Source organism: Abramis brama, assembly GCF_963993115.1.
Source record: "Abramis brama genome assembly, chromosome: 18".
Taxonomy (NCBI): Eukaryota; Metazoa; Chordata; class Actinopteri; order Cypriniformes; family Leuciscidae; genus Abramis; species Abramis brama.
Window position 1 is genome coordinate 12784909 of NC_139980.1, and position 20128 is coordinate 12805036.

Consider the following 20128-nt stretch of genomic DNA (forward strand, 5'->3'; position numbering starts at 1 on the left):
ATGCCATTTGAATGATTGAGATCTACTGAGACGCTCTTCCCAAATTGGGCAAAACGGAGCCACTTAAGAGCAATTGCTACATACCGTACTTAGAGATCGGCATCAGCTCAGTGAACTGAAAGTGGTACAGTGGTGACCCTTCTTGCTTCCTTTCATGCTGACATACTAACCCAGCAACAATGTACTGTAAAACATTTATTCTTGTATTATATGGATGAATTATTAGAAACTTTCTGTGAAAAAAAACTTGCATGCTTCCCCACAGATGCTCTATAGACTGGGATAGTATTACACTACATAGCAAATTATATCTTTACTGTACATTCAAAGTATAATAATATCCTCCTGGGACCCAAGAATAGACTTTTGTCCACTGTAGTGGACATTATATTTTAGTGAATTTCTCTGACATCATACATGTCACATGACACAACCTGGGTGTCCTGTAAAGAGCACATTCAGGACTTTCCAGAGATATGAAATGTTTGTAGGTTTCACCATGAAAACAACTTCTCCTTGGTCTTTAAAAATGTCTGACATTAATTTAGTGATCAAATGTATCATTCTTATGGAAATATGATAATATATTGTAATTATAATTTAAATTGGACTACTTTTCAAATTGTATTTCATAATACAACATCTCAGGAAAATGTTAAGAGGTTTCAAATAAAAAAAATATTTTCTGTTACAGAACAGGGCGTTGATTTCAAACGTGTCCACTGTAGAGGACACCAGGACTTAAATCATGTTTATCAGGCATTTTGTGAGACACAACAAGTGAATATGGAAATAAATTATACATCAATATTCCTATTAAATATTAGATATTATTATTAAAATGTTGCCAATTATTACTCCAATTATTACACTTCTTTTTTCATTAAATGTTGCTCCAAGAACACATTAAGGTGCAAATTAGATACAGTTTATAGATACATTGCATTGAATGGGAATATTAATTTATGGACATTTTACCCACATATTGCATAAAGTAAAATGGTGTATCAATTCATTCCGTTATTTCTTTCATAACATAGTTGAGAATCATCTTAATACAAATTTTGGTTGAAAAAATCCTGAAACCCCCAAATTTATTGGTGATTGAAAAAAAATCCCATTGTTTTTGCCTATACATATAATTTCATGTCATTTTATTTTTTAAACAACTTAGTCCTGGCGTCCACTACAGAGGACATAGCATAACGTATGAATAAAATATTATTTTTCAAAAATGTTTTTTTAGCATTTGTTTATTGTGCTCTAAACAGTGTGATGACTTGGAAAAAAAATAAATTCCAAAAACTTTTTTTTTCTGGGTCCCAGGAGGATATACCAGGTAATGGTAATGGATTTCAATTTAGCAATTAGCTAAAATCAATTTAGCCTATTATAAAGCTTGTTTTGATGAGAATCGGGTTGTAGCTCGTTGTCTAGGTTACTGTGATTGTAAATAGGTGTTGTTTGTGTTTTAACAACGTTTAGCTCAAGAATAGGGAAGTTCGAATAGCCCATGTGAATATTGCCAACTTCACTGAACTCCTTATAAGCACTGACCGCATTTCTTTATATGTGAGTCCAAGTTCAAACACTATGAAACGCTCCATTAACGTACGGAGCTCTGAAACACTGCCAGCGGGACATTACAACAGGAAGTGGCTGTCCGAGCTCAAAACAGGTTTTGCGTGGGAACGCAAATATCTTTGCGAGGGAACGCAAAAGTTTTGCGTGGGAACGCAAAATATATATATATTTTTTTAAATCTCCCATCCTAAAAACAATTCCACCACCACGTCCCTTTAGGGGCTCCGTACCATATCACTTCGTGTGATAATTCGTAAGGGGACACACTCGCATAGAAACGTGTTGTCAGGCTGCTCTGAAGATTTGATCAGTAAAATAGTTTAACAACTTAAAAGCTACATGACATTTCTCACTAGCGAGGTAATAATAACAGTGCCATTCTTGGAGCAGATAAACTATACAGTTTCGCTATTAGTAGACGCAGCTGCCAAAAACGGTTGAGAAACGCACAGACACAGGTAATTCACAATAATCTCTCTCTCTCTCTCTCTCTCTCTCTCTCTCTCTCTCTCTCTCTCTCTCTCTCTCGGCCCGTCGTCAAATATTCATTATTTAAAGACAACAAGTCTGTTTTATCAATAAAATGTTCCCAAATGAACCAAGAAATTATGTAGAATCATTTTTATCATGTATCAAAATTAATTTTTATCATTTTGAGATCTACTGTGATCTCAAAATTCTGGCCAGTTGACAATACCTAGAATATCAAAATCGACTGCTGGCGGTAGATCCTTCTCCTATTTAGCACCTAAACTTTGGAACAGTCTCCCTAACGTTGTCCGGGAAGCAGACACACTCTTGTCAGTTTAAGTCTAGACTAAAAACGCATCTCTTTTACCTGCCATTCATACAGAACATTACATTTCTATTATTCAAATCAGTTAAATGATTATTAGGCTGCATAGATTAGGTCAGCCGGAACCAGGGACACTTCCTATAACACCTGATGTACTCGTTACATCATAAGAAGAATGGCATCTACGCTAATGTTAGTCTTTCTGTTTATTAAGAGGTTTACTGAAGTCAGCCGGATCCCGGCCGTATCCAGATCAGGTGGTGGACCCATCCACGATGCATCCCTGAGGTGCCAGCCTCATCAGCCCTGTGAAGGCCTCATCGACACGACAGACATCGGCACTGATCCTCACAAACTCGTCTCCATACTGGCGTGACTTCCAGCCAGATGGAACTGGATAATATTCTGAATGTTCTGATCCAATCTGACTTCTGACCTGTAATGCTGCCTAAATCATAATCATACACTGTTCGCTCGTTGGCCAGAGGAGAACTGGTCCCCGACTGAGCCTGGGTTCTCCCAAGGTTTTTTTCTCCATTCTGTCACCTTGATGGAGTTTTGGTTCCTTGCCACTGTTGCCTTGGCTTTTGCCTTGCTTAGTTGGGGAGATTTAATATTCAACAATATTATTGATCTGCCTTATTAAGGTGGACGATGACGCAATTTTCTTCTAGAAACAAACTTTGTTGTATTATTTTCATGTTATCACTGTGAAGCTGCTTTGATACAATCTATATTATAAAAAGCGCTATATAAAGGTGACATGACTTGGCATGTACCATCAAAATGTGTGCAGTAGAGGGTTAAATACCACATTTAAATTACATTAATCAATACTTTTCACTGTTGATTCATAGTTTATTCATAATCAACACCCCATCCACAATCTTGTATGTATTGCTTTACTAAGTTTATCACATTGGATTATGGGGTTGCTTTCACCATGAATACTGCCTTAGAATTGGGCTAAAACAAGGTATCTTAAAGGCACTAGATTTATAGTACCTCCTGTTTTGGAACAGCCTTTCATGTCAAAGGGTGCACAAACGATTTGGAACAGAGCATGTGTGTGGTAAGAAACAGTATCTCATGACCACAACAAGAATTGTATGCAAGGCATAGAGCCATGGCTAACAGGTCAGACATTTTTTAGAAGTCACTGTCCATTGTTCATTTGATTAATTCAAATGATTTCACTGGCACAAGTACATAGACCAAGAGGCACAGGATGTTCTGTGACAACAGTTCTCATGGGTTTCAAAACAGTTGTCGAAGATTATTCAATTCACTTTTTGAGTCACTTGTTCTCTTTATTGCTGTATGGTCACTCAGAAAATTTCTAGCAAAGAGAGAAGCGTCTGGAGTTGATGTTCATCTTTGTGACACCAATGAGGCGCAGTGGTGAAGATAGGCCAAACCCCGGCGTGACGGGTCCATCACACAAAAGATCCGACAGCTCGTCACGCTCCTCCAGGCCAAAGGTGGCGTCATTGAGCATTCGGCGGTGCAGGTGACATGTCTGCTCCACTTTGAGTTTATTGATGTCACCGCGTAGTCGCATGAGCTGGCGTGCCAATTGCTGGTCCTGGATGCGCATCTCCATCTATGAATAAATAAAATTTAGGAGAAACTAAATTAAACGTAAGAAACTCTACGCCTACTCAAATTTCATAGTAAATATTATTAAACATACACCTTTACTTAGTCATTATGAAACAATATTGGCTAATTTTACTCAGAATAAGGTTTAGATGCACAACAAACTACACAATAATAAATGAAAAAATAAATGAAGTCACCATGAAATCAAAATTGAAAATTCTTAATTTTTATGGAAAATTTAAGTATTTTTTTTAATATATATATAAATGATTTATTGGTGCATTTTTTTTTTACAATTCATGTTCCCTCATAATCCTTAATCAAAATAACTTCGCCTCCCTCTTGCAAAGACATCTCTTCTCTTCTCTGATGTGTTTACTGGTGCGAAGGCAGGACAACCTGTCAAAATAAAAGTCCCGCCCTACATTTTTCTCTTGTTTGTGAAGCCGTTTAACTTGGATATACTTCACAATAGGGAAGAGAAGACTATCGCAATTAACTATCGCAAATTAACTGTTTCATGCCGACTTTAACTAATGTTGCTGTTCATTGTTTTGCTATTGCTTTGGCAAAGTTGTGTTTGTTGCCCCTTAAAGTTTTTGAGTCAGTGTCACTGTCATAGTGGAGTTTATGTACCAAATCAAAATGTGTCAGACTTATGTTTACAACAATGTACTAAAAACAGAAACGTTTTTCCGTACAGACAACAACGTTGGTAAAATGATCCCTGTTCACACGGATCCATGAAAACAATTAAAAAAAAGCTGTATTATTCATGCCAGGCCAGTAGTTGGCGATGTGACTTTATAAAGGAAAAATCGCACGCCTATAGACCATAGACTGAATATGTAAGATGCATTTCTCTAGTTTACAGGTTTACAAGAAGACGATAATGCCATATTTTTCAAAAACTTGCACTTTTTCAAAAGTTTGTGTTTTCAGGCCCCCAAAATGCCTTTGTTGTGTGAATGAACAGCCAAATCACATAAAAAGTTTCCAGTTTTTAATCGAAAACGCCTCAGTGCTCTATTGATAGCCAGAAAATATGACTGAAATAAATTAAAAGAAGAATATACCACTGATAGGCCAACAGCTGATTTTTCATTTCTACATGTTGTCATTACTTGAGAAATATTCACTTTAAAAGTTTAAGGGACAAAATCATAAAAAAAAATCTGAATTGTGCTGCTTAATATTGTAGTGGAAACCTTGATATTGTTTTTCAGGATTCTTTTTTTTTTTAATGAATAGAAAGTTCAAATAAACAGAATTCATTTGAAATAGAAATATTTTGTAACATTATAAATGTCTTTACTGTCGCATTATAAATGTCTTTACTGTCGCTTTTGATACATTTTAATGCATCCTATAGCTGAATGAATAAAAATCTTCCTGACTTTTAAATGGTAGTGTTCAGTCCTTTCAGACTCATGGCAAAATGCCTGGTGTGAAACTACTGCTTCTTAATTGCTTAATCGCTTCTAACCATTTAAATAAACATGGACATGTAGATCCATCTTTGTTAGCAAACATGCTTTTGTCCATTTCACATAACAAGGGGCTCAAAATTGGGAGAGGAGGTATGGATCGTCAGAAGTCCCCTTGTACCTCAACTGGCTCTGTTTATTTGTTTTTGTGTCCAATTTCCTTTGCGCAAAATGTTTATGGACACACACAGGGCAAAGGCAGTAGAAGAAAGGCTTCTGATGTGGTGAAAGGAGCCTCATTGCGTGCAGCGGCTATAATAGACTGTGCATACAAGTATGCCATGAACCACATGGCTCAGTGGAAGAGAAGTGATTACACTTACAGGAACAGAGAGCGAGGAAACAGACCGATCGCCTCTCATGCTCATCTGCTCACCATCCTTTCCACTCACTTTAACATGAATGGCAATCTCATGCAGTGATGAGGTCATGGAGGCCTGCACATTCACTCCATTGTTTCATGCAAATTAGCTAACTAATGGGGATGCTTTTTGTTTTCTTCCCTTACAAAAACATGATTGCAAAGAAGCAGCAATTATTTTGAAAAATCTGATTTATTTGTGAGAACCTGATAATGGCAAATAAGAGTGTGTAGGATAAAGATAAATCTTTTAAAAATCTTTTTTTCTTTTTGACCATTTTCAAGAAAGAAAACAAAATATATTTTCCATACACCTTGAAAGAACGAGTGTTCACAAAATATATTTTTCCAGGTAATTTTTAAGGTAAAATATCATGAATGATTAATGAATAATAAATAAATAAATATATATATATATATGAGATATTTATCTCATATATAGGGGGAGAGTAGCACCACTTGACATTTTACCTGAAACTGAATTAACATTTATAATAAAAGTTTTTTTTCTGATATTTTATGAGTCTTGACCTTCATTTTCAGGGGTCACGTATAATTTCCTATTGTTTTATTTGTTTGTTTTTGCATGTTGGTTACACTATATGACTATTTGATGGACAAAATAAATTAGTCCACTCCTCTTATGGACTTTTGCTGCCTTCACATATTATCGGAAATTTCCTACTTCCCACTTCTAAAGTCGTGATTACGAGCTCATCACATTCAAGTGCTTTGTTGTCGGAAGAACAGGAATAATGGAGGACACCAGGTTTAATCTTGCCTATTTATTTGGTAAATCTTATTAAAACTAAAATGATATTTAGCGTCCTTTTCATTGACAACCATAAACATTCACAGCGCTATACAGATAGTCAGCTTGCTGAAGACTCTGGAATTTTGGTCAAATACAGGCTATAATAGCTGTGTATAAAACAAACAATATGCTTCAGATTATTATATGTAAATATGCACTACAACAAGGCGATGTAGCTGCTGTAATAAAAACAAATAAAGAAATCCAGTCAGCAGTCGTTCTCCCCTCCGCCATGTTTAAAGTTTATGGCATGCCCAACTCTAGGGTCTCAAATAATCCATGTGAAGCATGGTCTATATTATTGATCTGACTGTACTGATACAATTGGATGAGAACTGAACTGAGCTGAACGATGACATCACTGTTTTCTACAGAGCTGCTTTATAGTTTAATTGAACTCATTTCATGTTTTATGATCTTCACACAGTTATTGAACAGAACTGAATCAACACTGAACTGACCTAACACTATTTTATAGATCTGTTTTCCAGCAGAATTAAACTTTGTTTGCATCAATGAATCTTTCCTGTTTATCCTTGTAAAGTTGTTTATTGTATAAAACGTAATATAAATAAAGGTGACTTGACTTAAGCATATAAATAATAATAAATGCATGTTTGAGCTGTTTTAACTGAAAGCAACTTGCACTAACATATGTTAAAATATGTCAGTGCCACTGTTTTGTCTCAAGATGCACACCAGTACTGTTTTTATCTAAGGCATGTTTATAAAAGCTACTTAAATGCCCTAATTGTACTAAAGCCTTATCCTGGCTTAATCTTAAGCCCTGTCTGTAAATCCAGGCCTATACTATGCCGATCTAATTAAGATTTTCTTTCAAGAATTTAATCCATTTCAATATCAAGTTTTATCACCCTAATGTTTTTTACTTTATGCTGTTGAAAAAATATTAACCTTAATTATATGTAATTTTAATTCAGAAATAATGCCACTTAAAGGTACACTACCTATTAACTTAAAGGTACACTATGTAACTTTTTTTGCTTTAAAGTTGACAAAAGATAATGAGCGAGTGCATTATAAATCCATCTTCCAAACCTTGTTGTTGTCTTATCCTGAATCACTACGGCCTGTAATAAGTGTTTATATTCGGACTATTTTAGACAAAGCGGGACGCCAACCTGTGTGGAGTAGCCCAGTACCTGTGTGACTCGTCATAGAAAAGAGAGAAGTAGCTACATGACTACAATGTTCTTCTGCAAGACGGATAGTTCTGTTTATTAACCGCCAGAGCGCCACAAAAGTCAGACATCAAGTCCTAATTAGGATACAAACTGGTTTTGAAACATATTGACTTACCAATTCTTTTCTAAGCCAAACCAGAGCTTCGTCAATATTATCGAACCCTCTAAGGCTTTTAGAAATCAGGCCGTTTCCTGCAGTCACTTGGGAATTCTCGATGTTCCTCTGAGGTGTTGCACTGGGCTTCAGTCCAGCACCTTTCTCCAGGTCTGATGAGCTCTCTGGCACAGCTAAGCTTTTGAAGCTCTGAGCTTCCACTCGTTCCTTCCACTCAAGATAGGACGGCCTTCTGGTTTCAAGTCTCAGCTTCTCAGTCAGCGCTTTCAAGTTTCTCAAGTGATCATCTGGAACAACCTCAACCTCAAGGCCATCATAGTCCTCTATATTAATCTGAGGTATAGAGCTCGCATCCATGGCCTTTGAGGAAGTGGTTAGTGTCGCCAAAAATAAACAGTGAAAATCAATTTAAGTGTCAGATGATCTCATCGCCTTGTTTGATCAATAAAAATACAGACCTTTGGATTTGCTTGTAGTTACCAGGATGGTTAGTCTGCGGGGCTATAAAATAAATCAGCAATGGAGATATTGACCTTCCATTTCTCCAGCAGTATCATCCCAGTAGTGTAGTCATCCAAACATATCTTGCTTCTTGATCCTTTCCTTCAATCGAAACAAACTTGGTTACCTTTTTATCATTTAAATGTTTAGGCCTAATATTAAATATTTATATGTATCAATTACATATAAATTCACCATTCTTTTCAATTTGACATTGATAATGACTGCTACAGTAATTGACATGTAGTTGCAAAGTTACTTATAGTTAGTAGAACGTCTAAAGTGGACTATCAAAATAAAGTGTTATCAATGAAACTAGTAAGAATGATATTTATTTAAAAGTACCAATAAACTGAATGTGTTTTAAAATACACAATAACTCATATATTTATCATCGAATCCATTTTATTAAATCAGTCTTTTAACTAATTACTCAAACTGAAACTAAATCTCGCTTGTTCCACAGTTAGCCCTATAAACCATGTGGTAAGTCGTTCAATTTAAAGGCATAGATCACCCAAAAAAATTTATTCTGTCATAATTTACTAACCCTCAGGTTGTTCCAAACCTGATTCAGTTTCTTTCTTCTGTTGAACACAAAAGAAGATATTTTGAAGAATATTAGTAGTAATCAAACCGTTGACGGTATAGCCATTGAGTTTACCACAATTTGATTACTAACATTCTTCAAAATATCTTCTTTTGTGTTCAACAGAAGAAAGAAACTCATACAGGTTTGGAACAACTTGAGGGTTAGTAAATTATGACAGAATTTTCATTTTTAAATCATCCCTTAAAAGTACAGTATGGAATTTTTCGCCACTAGGGGTTGCTAACCTCTTTACAATAACAAAGGCGTAGTTTGATGACGCAACATTTGCTAAGAATTATGGATCTTGTCGTCAACGTCAAGCCGACCGATCTAATAATGTTTATGGATGACTGAATAATACATCGATGCTTTTATCATGACTGTGATATGAAGCAGTTCGGGATTGCTAAGAGACAGCTATCAGCTCCAAACACGACGCGAGTCCCGCGGATATAAAAGGAATATGGACATTTCATTCTACCGAACTACACGCAAGTGCAGAATTACAACTCACAGGTCAGTTTATTAGACAAATGAAACCTGTGAGGTAACGCAGCGCATTTTTCACTTGGTCTAACATTACACTAGCACACTAAACTGCATTTAAATGTGTTGAAATGTACGTTATGTGTTAGTTTGTCTGTATGAGACTAGCAGTAAGCTAGATCAACATTAGAATAACATACAGATAATATTCTAACATTTTATCATTGTTGAACTATATAACATTGATTAGTTTTATGTAAATGTGCTCACCTGTTTAATAAAGTACATGTAGGAGCGGTCGAAGTCTCGGACGTGGAGCTCTCGTTTAGCTGTCTATGGGAGCTCTCGGCATCTCGAAAACACCGCGCTGATATTGATTCTCGTTTTAGTTCTCCTTTTTTATCCAAAGTCTGCTTGCCATGGTCCATAATGTTTGAATGAAACAACAACAGCTTGCAAATAGACATTGCAAACTACAAAGTTGTCCGCGTCAGTCGCTTTGGTTACTATCAGACGGCTCTGGTTCATAGCTCCGGTTACTATTGTAGTACGAGCGGAAACCAGGGACAACGCGGATATGACGCCATTGACGGCGACAAAACGGAAATAAAGAAACGGGACGTGTCTTCGAATTAAATTACAAATTTCTCCTGGTTTGAAAGTTGTTGGAAACAGTCGGGATAATGTAAGTACACAACTAAAAAAAATATAACATAGATATAGTGATTTTTGCTATTTTTAAAGCAAAAAAGTTACATATTGTGCCTTTAAATTGATTTTATATGATTATAAGTAATTTAAATTAATACACATTGAATATATGATTATTTAAATTAAATCAAATACATGCAAATATCTAATACCAAATAATGCATTTTTTTGGAGTGAAAGTAGAAGGGAAAGAGAATTTGATTCTATTATTTGGTTTTAATTCTGTAAAATCAGACGTTATTCTACCTCCTAATCCAGATCTTCTGGAGTAAATCATGGGTTAAACGGGCAGTTTACTGATCACATGGACACTTTCCATCCATGCCTTATATCACAGGCTCAATCTTACAAAGCTGGTGGTTTCCATAGCAACTAAACCCAGCCTATGAGTCAGCAGCACTGAAGACTGTCTGCTCTAAAGAAATGTCACTACCAGCCAGACCTGCATGTGACAATGAGCAAAGAATATAATGCTGCTCAATTACAGTCTTTCATTACTCTAATACAGATAAGCAAAACTACTACTGGACAGACATAATCGTATGAAGTAACTGCCAATAAATGGGCATTGTGCTTATTATGTAATTGGTCTCAGGACCACCCACATTTTTAATGCTTTCCCACAAAGCTGTCTGTCTATTGTACGTGTGATATAGTGTTTGGCATTTTGCCTTGATGTATTTCATCATCACAGCTGCTCTAGGAATGTGTCCTTCCCATAGGAGGAGTGGATGTTGGAGTATGTTGGTTCTTAATTGGCCTCTCTTTAACCTCCGCACGGCTCCAGGACTAATCAAACTCGGCTCATTTAGCGCTTTGCTCTGTGTGTGGCAGCAGTGGCGTCACTCATCTCACAGGGGGATCCATTCATCCCAGACCACTCTCACTTTAGACTGAAAATATGTGATTCTTAAAAGCCTTAGTGACTTTAAAATATGAGACTAACTAACATTAACTCGTGGTCAAAAAAGTGCAGAGTCTCTACAAAGAGAATGAACTGTATGGAATATGAGAAACTGATGAATATTCACATTCTGTTTACATAAGCATAAATATGTAAATGCCTGTAGTGTGATATTTATCAACAGAATAAATGAGCTCTGAAAGTTATATAATTTGAAAGTTAACAATATAATATAATATAATTAGTGCTGTCAAATCGATTAATCGCGATTAATCGCATCTAATAAAAATTTGTAAATATATATATATATATATATATATATATATATATATAGATGTGATTAATCACGACTAATCGATTTGACAGCACTAAATAGAATAGAATAAAGTAGAATATATTTTTTCTTTAAAAAAAACCCCCTCTTTTCGTGAGTCATAATAATGGTTTTGAGTGCTGTATCTTTCCACACACTCTAAAGTTTTGTTTAGAATGCAGATCTCAAGGGGAAAATTCTCCTTTTTTCCAGACATATCATGTTCTTGGTCCAAACAGACAGTTTAGAACACTAGTCATGACTGAATTTATCCATGTCTAATTAGATGTGGTGAACATAACTGTCATATCGCTGCAGTGCAAATCTGTTTTTCTCAGCATAAAATGATTGTCCTATTTGGAGTGAAAAAGGACTGTTCCAGCCAGAGTTGCGCTTCATGACCAATATGATCATAAATAATGTATTTTCCTAAATGGCTAATCATTTTCCGTTTTAGCTGTTCAGTTGTCTTTTACATCTCATGTCATAACAACATTTCTTTGATTATTACCAAAGAGTTTATTTATTACACATGTCACATAGCAATGATTAACTCAGCCTAACTGATACAAACTAAATACAAACTTGCAGGGTGTTGAATAACCTATGTCTAGACAGATCAGGAACATTAAATTGGTATTATAATGTCATAAATTAGGCTATATTATTTTAAAATGCACCGCAGCTCGCCTAATCATGGTCAGTGAACGCAGCTGATTAAAATGTAAAGTTCATTTAAGATTATCCCCAGTAACCTAAGTGAAGTAGATCCTGATAAAAATCTGATTGAAAGTCATTTTTAAAAAAAATAAAAAACTTCAAAAGCACCAGCTCAGTGACTCTTAATGAAGATTTAAATACTTAAATTTTCTAAAAAAAAAAAAATATATAACTTTTTTTTTTTTAAAATCGAAAATATCCCGTTCATATGGGGTTTAGAGAGTCATGAACTCATACCTTCGTACGGATAGCCTAGTATTAAAAAAAAGATGAGTCTTACCTTCATAGCAAGTAAGTAGTTTATCAGGCACTTGAAGACAGTCTTCGCGTCCCGCTCTACTGGAGAGCTCAACAACACTGCTTTTACTCCACACTTGTGTCTTGAATGAGATGAGAGGCTTGAATGGAGGAGGGGCGTAAATTGCGTCAGGTTGTGGTCGTCGTGGAGACGGTAAAGAATCTGCTCAAAGCCGCGAGTCCAGCAGCATCCCCGGATCTCACAGCAAGGAGAGGCCAGCATAGTAGACTTCTCTAAAACACAGGCTATAGATGGCCGTTGTCCACTTGTGCATCCATCCATCCATCAGCAATACACAATAGGAATCCTGTGGAAATATCATAATGAGCTATCAAACATTTTAAAAGCCCAATTTTACATCCAATTCAGCATTTTAATCATAAATATTTGTATAGAATTTCACAGAGTTGGCCTATGTGGGAATGCGCGTTGTTTTGTGTAGCTATTTCAGTTCTTAAAAAAGGCAGAAAAACAGAAAAGTAGACCATTATTATCCAAGAAGACCATGAATGCATTATATATTGGGTAGGCAATTGGGCTAGTACGTATTGATGACTTGACTAGCTGCTATTTATTATGTTTGTGTGACCTCTGGTGGAGAATAATGAAACTTACAGTATAAGTTAGGCCTATTCGTTTTTACATAGCTATAGCCTGTGTATCCTGACTATGTACTTTTACCTTACAGCCTATCGTTAAACACATTAGTCAGAATGTGATGGTAAACCCTCGCGAACAGAAATTGTTCGAGGAGCTAACCATAATTTATGACGTCTATAGCCTGATCTAGCGCTTTTGTTTACATTTGACAAAACATTTATTAATATTTTATATATTACAAACACAGGTAGGCTTAGCTCTGCGGCGACTGCAAGGCCGGGACGTTAAAGAAAATTCGCCTAAAAATTCGTATTTTAAACTTAATACCCCCCTGAAGGATTCCTGGTTAAAAATAGTACCTGCACACAACAAAAAGCAATTCAGAATTGGCACTTACGTCTGCCATTTAGGGTTGTCATATGTAGCCTAAATATACACACTACTTGTAAATGAAAATAAAATGAATAGTGTTGTTAGAGTTTATTGCTAATGATTTTTCTGTAACATATTCTCTAATGAGATGGAGAGCGAAAAATAGGCGGAGCTTCCTGTGATCGACCCTGTGCCTCAGTGACTGTGTTTATTTTTTTTGCAGTGCCAAATATTCCCCACACACACGGTAAGCTGAACGGTTGCTTGTATTACCTCAGGTTATATATATGCGTTTAATTTAAAATTTACTGGTTGTAATTGTGAAGATGCATTATATCGGAGACATTTTCGCGATGTAACGTAATGACATAAAGAGTTGTCATAGCATGCACTGCGCTAACTTGAGCTACGGTTTCCCGTTTGTTAACAGCAGCTGCCGTTTAATGGATAAGCACACTCGTCAGTTAAGGTTGATGTGAAAGAACCCAACAAGGATTGTTTTGTAGATTTTTTTTAAAGGATGAGAGTGAATCGAGCGAGCAGCATTAACGTTACAGGCGGCTGAAATGCGCTGCATTGTGTATGATGTCATGATGTTCCATTTCTAGTGACGCACTATACAATTGAATTATTTCGGTAGGCTATATTTGACATCCGTTTTGACCTGTTAGAGCGTTTATATACCGAAATGTTTCCATTTAGTTGTTACATTATGTATAAGAGAAATGCACCTGTTAACTGAGCAGGCGCTCTGAAAGTAGGCTGCACTTTCATGACCGAATATGACATGCATAACCGTTCATACATGCAGTGCCATTCATGACACAGTGCGCGACCGATTGCATTGTCATCTAAAGGGATTTTTTTTTATTTCAACAATGTGTCAGTCGTTGATTGGTTATATATATATATATATATATATATATATATATATATATATATATATATATATATATATATTTAGTTTTCTCTGAGTACCGATATTTTAAGATTTCCATTATGATCTTTCACAAAGCTGCATTCCCCTTTTACAGCTATATACTGTATATATATATATATATATATATATATATATATATATATATATATATATATAATGTATATCAGAAATGGTTGACATTATTTTTAGTGCCATAATCAGATTACGATTAAGTCAATATTCTGGTAAGTAAATATCTTGTTCAGAATATCCACCATAACCTTAACATTAATTCATATATTTGCATGTCCAAACAAAGATAGTTCTGGGTGATATTAGATACTGACATTTCTGAAAAGTCAAGATGTTGAAAAAAAAACAAAAACATTTTTGTATGATTGTATACTAATATTTTATAAACATTGAAATTTTATAGCCAACATGTTGTAAAATATCTGGCTCTTGTAAGTTATTGTTAAGGACATCAATGTGATTATTTAAATTGATTATGATGTTCTTCTATGTTCTATGTTATTCTTTTAGCATAGTAGGCTAAATGGCAAGAGCATCTTCCAAGCAATTTCCAGAAATTAATGCACATGTCTTATTAGCAATATGCTGATGTATGTATGTCAGTGTTCTTCAACCCTACTCCTGAAGGACCCCCAACACTGCACGTTTTTCTTTGTCTCCCTAATCAAACACACCTGATTCAATTCATCAGCTCATTTTCACATGGGTTAATGAGCTGATGATTTGAATTAGGTGTGTTTGATTAGGGAGACAAAGAAAACGTGCAGTGTTGGGGGTCCTTCAGGAGCAAGGTTGAAGAACACTGATGTATGCAGTAGGAATTCCAATAACTGATACATGTTTAACCAGAATATTGACCTTTATCAGAATGTTGTTAATGGTCCAAACTTTCTTTCATTCCCCATTCATGTCTATACAATGAATTTGTTTTTCTAGGTCTCCCTTTCATAGAAAAACTTGCATCATGCCATACCAGAGCTGCTTCCTTAGTTGCTTATTAGTACTGCTACAGACATCAAGCTCCCAGCAAGAAGAGCAAAGCCAGCTGCTACTGGTGTCCTTTGATGGCTTCCGCTGGGACTATGTGAACCGAGTACCCACTCCCAATTTTCGTGCCCTGATGGATGAGGGTGTGCAGGTGGAGAAAGTGGAGAACACCTACATCACCAAAACCTACCCGAACCACTACACCTTAGTGACAGGATTACACGCCGAAACCCACGGCATCATTGCTAATGAAATGTACGACCCCATTCACAACAAGTCGTTTTCCATGGAGGGACCTTCAGTGTACGATGCATGGTGGTGGGAGGAGGCCGTGCCGTTGTGGGTGACCAATCAAAAGGCTGGCAGGACGAGCGGAGCTGCCATGTGGCCTGGATCAGATGTAGCAATTGGTGGAAAGTACCCAACACATTACATGAGTTATAATGCGTCAGTACCCTTTGAGACCAGAGTCGAGAAACTCATTGATTGGTTCTCAGGGCCGAAGGCCATCAATTTTGGTGTCTTATACTGGGAGGAGCCAGACGAGAGCGGGCATAACTTGGGGCCGGAGAGTTCACAAATGGATGCAGTCATAGCAGACATCGATGAGAAGTTGGGATTCCTCAGGGACAAGCTCAAAGCCGCTAACCTTTATGATAAAGTCAATCTCATTGTTACAAGTGATCATGGAATGACTCAGTTATCACATGATAAGATTATTGAGCTGGACACCTACGTCAGCCGAGATCTTTACACATGGATAGACAAGAGTCCTGTAGTTGGTATTTTGCCGAAAGAAGGTAAGAATGAAAACAAAGCATTTGTTATTGTTTTTTGCGCTATTAATGCAGTCAGGTGTTTCTTCCACTTAAGGCTCTTTCTTTGTCTATGGTTTGTATTCAAACTAATAGATTTCATCTTTTTTCTTTTTGTAATATGAAGACCACATCCTGGTCAAAAGCAGGACAAATATAATTTGTGAGCAAAATATTTTTTTTTACAATTTCCAATAAGAATGAACTTCAGGCAAGGCAAAAATGCAAATAGTATTATTGTGTATTTAGGATACATCAAAACCTAACTATGAAATTAACCGTGGCATGACAAAAGAGATGGTTATTTTATTTCAAAAATGTTCATTTCCATCACCGTCATTTTCACCAAAGAATGCTGTTAAACACAACACATCATTTGAGATTTGGTGGAAAAGTTCATGACTTTCAGAAACAAGACAATTACCTCATGATTTATACACTATAAGATATTATTAGTGGACAAATTATTAATGAGTGCGTGAAAAGTGTTTTAAGAGATTTTATTTGTAAGAAACACTCATCAATCATCAATGAAATAATATGCTGCTATAATTGGTGACACATTCACACAAAACGTGTTTTTGCTGTTAAAAACGCGAGACGGAGGTCAGAGGAGTGAAAAGAAATGCAAGGTCTGGAAAAACACTAAACTTGTTTTAACTTTAGCACCACATTTTTAGAAAAGCGCGCCATGCACGAGATGCTGCAAAAGACGCGAGCGCAACGGTTAAACACGTCTGTCTAGCTCATGTTTACTTTGAAAAACAATGAAAAACGCATTCTGTGTGAACAGTATTTGAGTCCTCCTCTTAACCCAGGCAAACTTGAAGAGGTCTACAGCTCGTTGAAGAACGCCAACCCTAACATGGCTGTGTATAAAAAGGAGGAGATTCCAGATCAATACCACTACAGACACAATGCCAGGATCATGCCTCTGATCATAGAGGTCAAAGAGGGATGGACGGTCATGCAGAACAGAAATGGATCTCTTATGTGTGCGTATTGTTATTTACACATAATTCAAGCACAACGAACACATGCGATAACACATTAATGTCGCCGATGTGCTTGCTTATCAATACCTTGAGATACCTTTGCAGTTATTTAATGATCATGTGTTTGATTTGCAGTGGGAAACCATGGTTACAACAACAGCCTTCCCAGCATGCAACCTGTGTTCGTCGCCCGCGGACCCGCTTTCCGCCAAGACTACACCAAGGCGTCCATGCGCTCCGTCGACCTCTATCCTCTCATGTGCAGCATTCTTGGTCTCAAGCCCTTGCCCAACAATGGCTCTTTGTCAAGCGTGCAGGATCTCTTAGTGGAGACGTCAACCCCAAAACCAGTGGTGCCGCTCGTGCCCAGAGAGACTTCCTACGCCTGGGCTGTGGGATCCATCTTCGGCACCGCACTCGTGATCGGGTTTCTCTTTATCTTTGTGCAGCAGGTGACACAAAGGCAGCTACCGCCACTGCATCTGTCCAATAGTGAGATAACACAACCCTTACTGTAGGCTCAAACACGTCACTTCTCATGTGAGCTTCTTAAAGTATGCAGCACTGAATTTTTCATCCAGTGCCACAGATCTCATTTCAGTCTAAAATAATTCTGATTACACTTTTTAAGCAGTCAGCATGGTCGCTCGAATTCAAAAGCGATCAACATCCACGGTACCATGCCAAAGCCAAATATACCAAAAGCAATATGGGGAACGATGCTACGGTGGAAAAAGGTGATGACAAAAATGATAAAAATCAAAGCTGACCAAGCCAATAGTGCCCTCTTCTGGTGAAGCTGTCAGTGATACCTTTAATCTTGTCATCTAAAATCTAGTATATGAAGAAAAATGGCTAGCATCCCCATGCTTTTCCTTTCAATTTGAAGCTGATATTTATTTAATAAGAGAGAGATTTGCCCTATTCTCTTGAATTTGCATTAAATGTATATTTCGGGTTAAGTGTGGGTTTAAATCAATCGCATTTGTGGCATAATGTTGATTATTACAGAAATTCATTTCAACTTGTTTGTCCTTTTCTTAGAAAAATAATAAAAAAAAGCAATCTGGGACACAGTGAGGTACAAAATACTCACTATTTCAATAGTATAGAAAATTAAAATTACTGTTAAAAACATTTAAACAGCTTCACAGCTCAAATAATATGCACATTTTATCAGAAGACTAATTTTAAGTGATTTTATAAACTATAATCCTTTTGAATCCAAATTCACCTAATTTTAAGGATTCTTTGATGAATAGAAAGTTCAAAAGAACTACATTTATTTAAAATAGAAATGCTTTATAGCAGTCTTTACTGCCACTTTTGGACTCAAATAATACTCATATTTTAAAATAACATTTATTTTGACCCTATTATGCTATTTTAAAGGTTTGGAGGTCTTCTACAAAAGGTTTTCATGCATCCAAGGTTTTCCTCATAATAACATTGCAGCATCTCCTCACTTTTTAAAGTCTAAAAATGGTCTCAACAGTCTCCTTTCCATGAGCCTACTCTGCACTGATTGGTCAGGTGACCGAGTCTGTCGTGATTGGTCTACGGCTTACAGTGTGTGTCGGAAACGAAGCGGCCATTACCACATTTGAAATTCAGCTCCTGAAAGCGCTTGATACACAGTGAAATGTACAGTATCGATGCCGTTGTTTTTTTCCGTAACAATTCCAGCTTGATTCCTTGGAAGTGCATGCAAAGTGGATCTTTGGATTTCACAGCGCTGAAAACAGCATCTTCCCGACATGTCGACAACACAAACCAAACTCTTCCATGCCTCAGCTACTACTACTGTGTTTGAGGATCAAACTAGACTTTGTTCACGGGCAGCCAATGGAGCTGTAGCCTGTAACCATAGCCTGCCATTGTGCAAATTTGTTACAAACCTATTGGAATTGCTGACAACTCGTTTCAGCAGTTCAGAATTTCTTTTTTTAGAAGAGAACTTTTTGTCGTGCACTTTGATCTTTAAAGCTTTGCAGACTTTTTACATTCACAAACAGCTATATTACACACTAGGTAATATAGTCGAAAAAGCATAAGAAAACAAGTTCAACATTTACCTGTTAATCAACATTATGCCACAAATGCTGTCGTTTGAGTTTAACTTGTATTGAACATGGAATAGTCCTTTAACGGAATGTTATGGATAGTTAAGATTTTGAAGAAAAAAATTAAGGGACATTAGTAGCAGTTGCTTTTTGAATTTGTTGTTTATTCTCACACCCATTGTAGTTTTGTTTGTTAATTTGTTAAATGCAGTTGTTTAATTTGGCAGATTAATGTTAATGTGTTAATGAAAAGAAGCCGGTAGTTGTCAGACTACCTCCGTGTTGCACTAAGATCAATGTAAGCTAATCAGGATAGAGAGATGAAATATTAGACTAGTGGAAAGTTTTAGCTTATCTGCGTTTTGCACAATGTAATACCATCCAAAATTTATATAAAAAGGGGTAGGGGTTTCAGTGCCAAAATCCTTTTGATTGACATAGTAATTATATAGTTCCTGCGTTAATGTATTTTGTACTTTTTGAAAATAGCATTTAACAGAAAGCCCTGTGTGGGGCAAAACACTGTGATTGTCTTCTACTGGTGTAAAGATTAAAGGGAAATTAAGTATTTATGCTCTTTGAAATGTATGTTGCTGAAATAGTCGTAGTTAGCTGCTTGCAGAATGTTAGGATTGTTTCTGTCGAGGAAATTATGACTTTCTATATGGATGTGTGCAGAAACTGTGTTTTGTGCTAAGCATTTCTATGATTTCCTGGATTTGTCTTTTATGGCCTACTGTCTGACTTGATTTGGACCCGTTAAAAGTCCCATAACTAAAACATGACTTGTGCAAATGTGCAACAATAAAAGGTAAATTAATGCCTAATTTGGAAACTCCTGAGTTCTTATTAGCA

General features: G+C 36.4%; 2 protein-coding genes across 3 annotated transcripts; one reads left to right on the forward strand and one right to left on the reverse strand.

The window, feature by feature from the left end:
• Positions 1-819: 819 nt before the first annotated feature.
• On the reverse strand, positions 820-12570 carry fam167ab (family with sequence similarity 167 member Ab). Of its 2 annotated transcripts, XM_084090942.1 has the most exons (4): positions 12472-12570; positions 8423-8567; positions 7965-8324; positions 1245-3983 (listed from the first exon to the last, which is right to left on the reverse strand). In XM_084090942.1, exons 3-4 carry the CDS (start codon positions 8319-8321, stop codon positions 3720-3722), a joined length of 621 nt encoding a protein of 206 aa, XP_083947068.1. In that variant the 5' UTR covers positions 8322-8324; positions 8423-8567; positions 12472-12570; the 3' UTR covers positions 1245-3719. The 2 variants fall into 2 exon arrangements, with proteins under 2 accessions (XP_083947069.1, XP_083947068.1); XM_084090943.1 differs by having other exon boundaries at positions 820-3983; positions 7965-8567.
• Positions 12571-13632: 1062 nt separating this feature from the next.
• On the forward strand, positions 13633-20100 carry enpp5 (ectonucleotide pyrophosphatase/phosphodiesterase 5). The gene is made up of 4 exons (XM_084091227.1): positions 13633-13708; positions 15350-16200; positions 17034-17210; positions 17346-20100. Exons 2-4 carry the CDS (start codon positions 15378-15380, stop codon positions 17726-17728), a joined length of 1383 nt encoding a protein of 460 aa, XP_083947353.1. The 5' UTR covers positions 13633-13708; positions 15350-15377; the 3' UTR covers positions 17729-20100.
• The last annotated feature ends 28 nt before the right edge of the window (positions 20101-20128 follow it).

What these genes read in the sequence shown, in the direction of transcription:
- fam167ab (XM_084090943.1), bottom strand. Translation starts at nt 8,321, where the DNA reads ATGGATGCGAGCTCTATACCTCAGATTAATATAGAGGACTATGATGGC. An exon ending in TTTGGCTTAGAAAAGAATTG is followed by an intron (nt 3,984 to 7,964) that starts GTAAGTCAATAT and finishes ATTTATTCATAG; the next exon opens with ATGGAGATGCGCATCCAGGA.
- enpp5 (XM_084091227.1), top strand. Translation starts at nt 15,378, where the DNA reads ATGCCATACCAGAGCTGCTTCCTTAGTTGCTTATTAGTACTGCTACAG. An exon ending in TGGTATTTTGCCGAAAGAAG is followed by an intron (nt 16,201 to 17,033) that starts GTAAGAATGAAA and finishes CTCTTAACCCAG; the next exon opens with GCAAACTTGAAGAGGTCTAC. An exon ending in CAGAAATGGATCTCTTATGT is followed by an intron (nt 17,211 to 17,345) that starts GTGCGTATTGTT and finishes TTTGATTTGCAG; the next exon opens with TGGGAAACCATGGTTACAAC.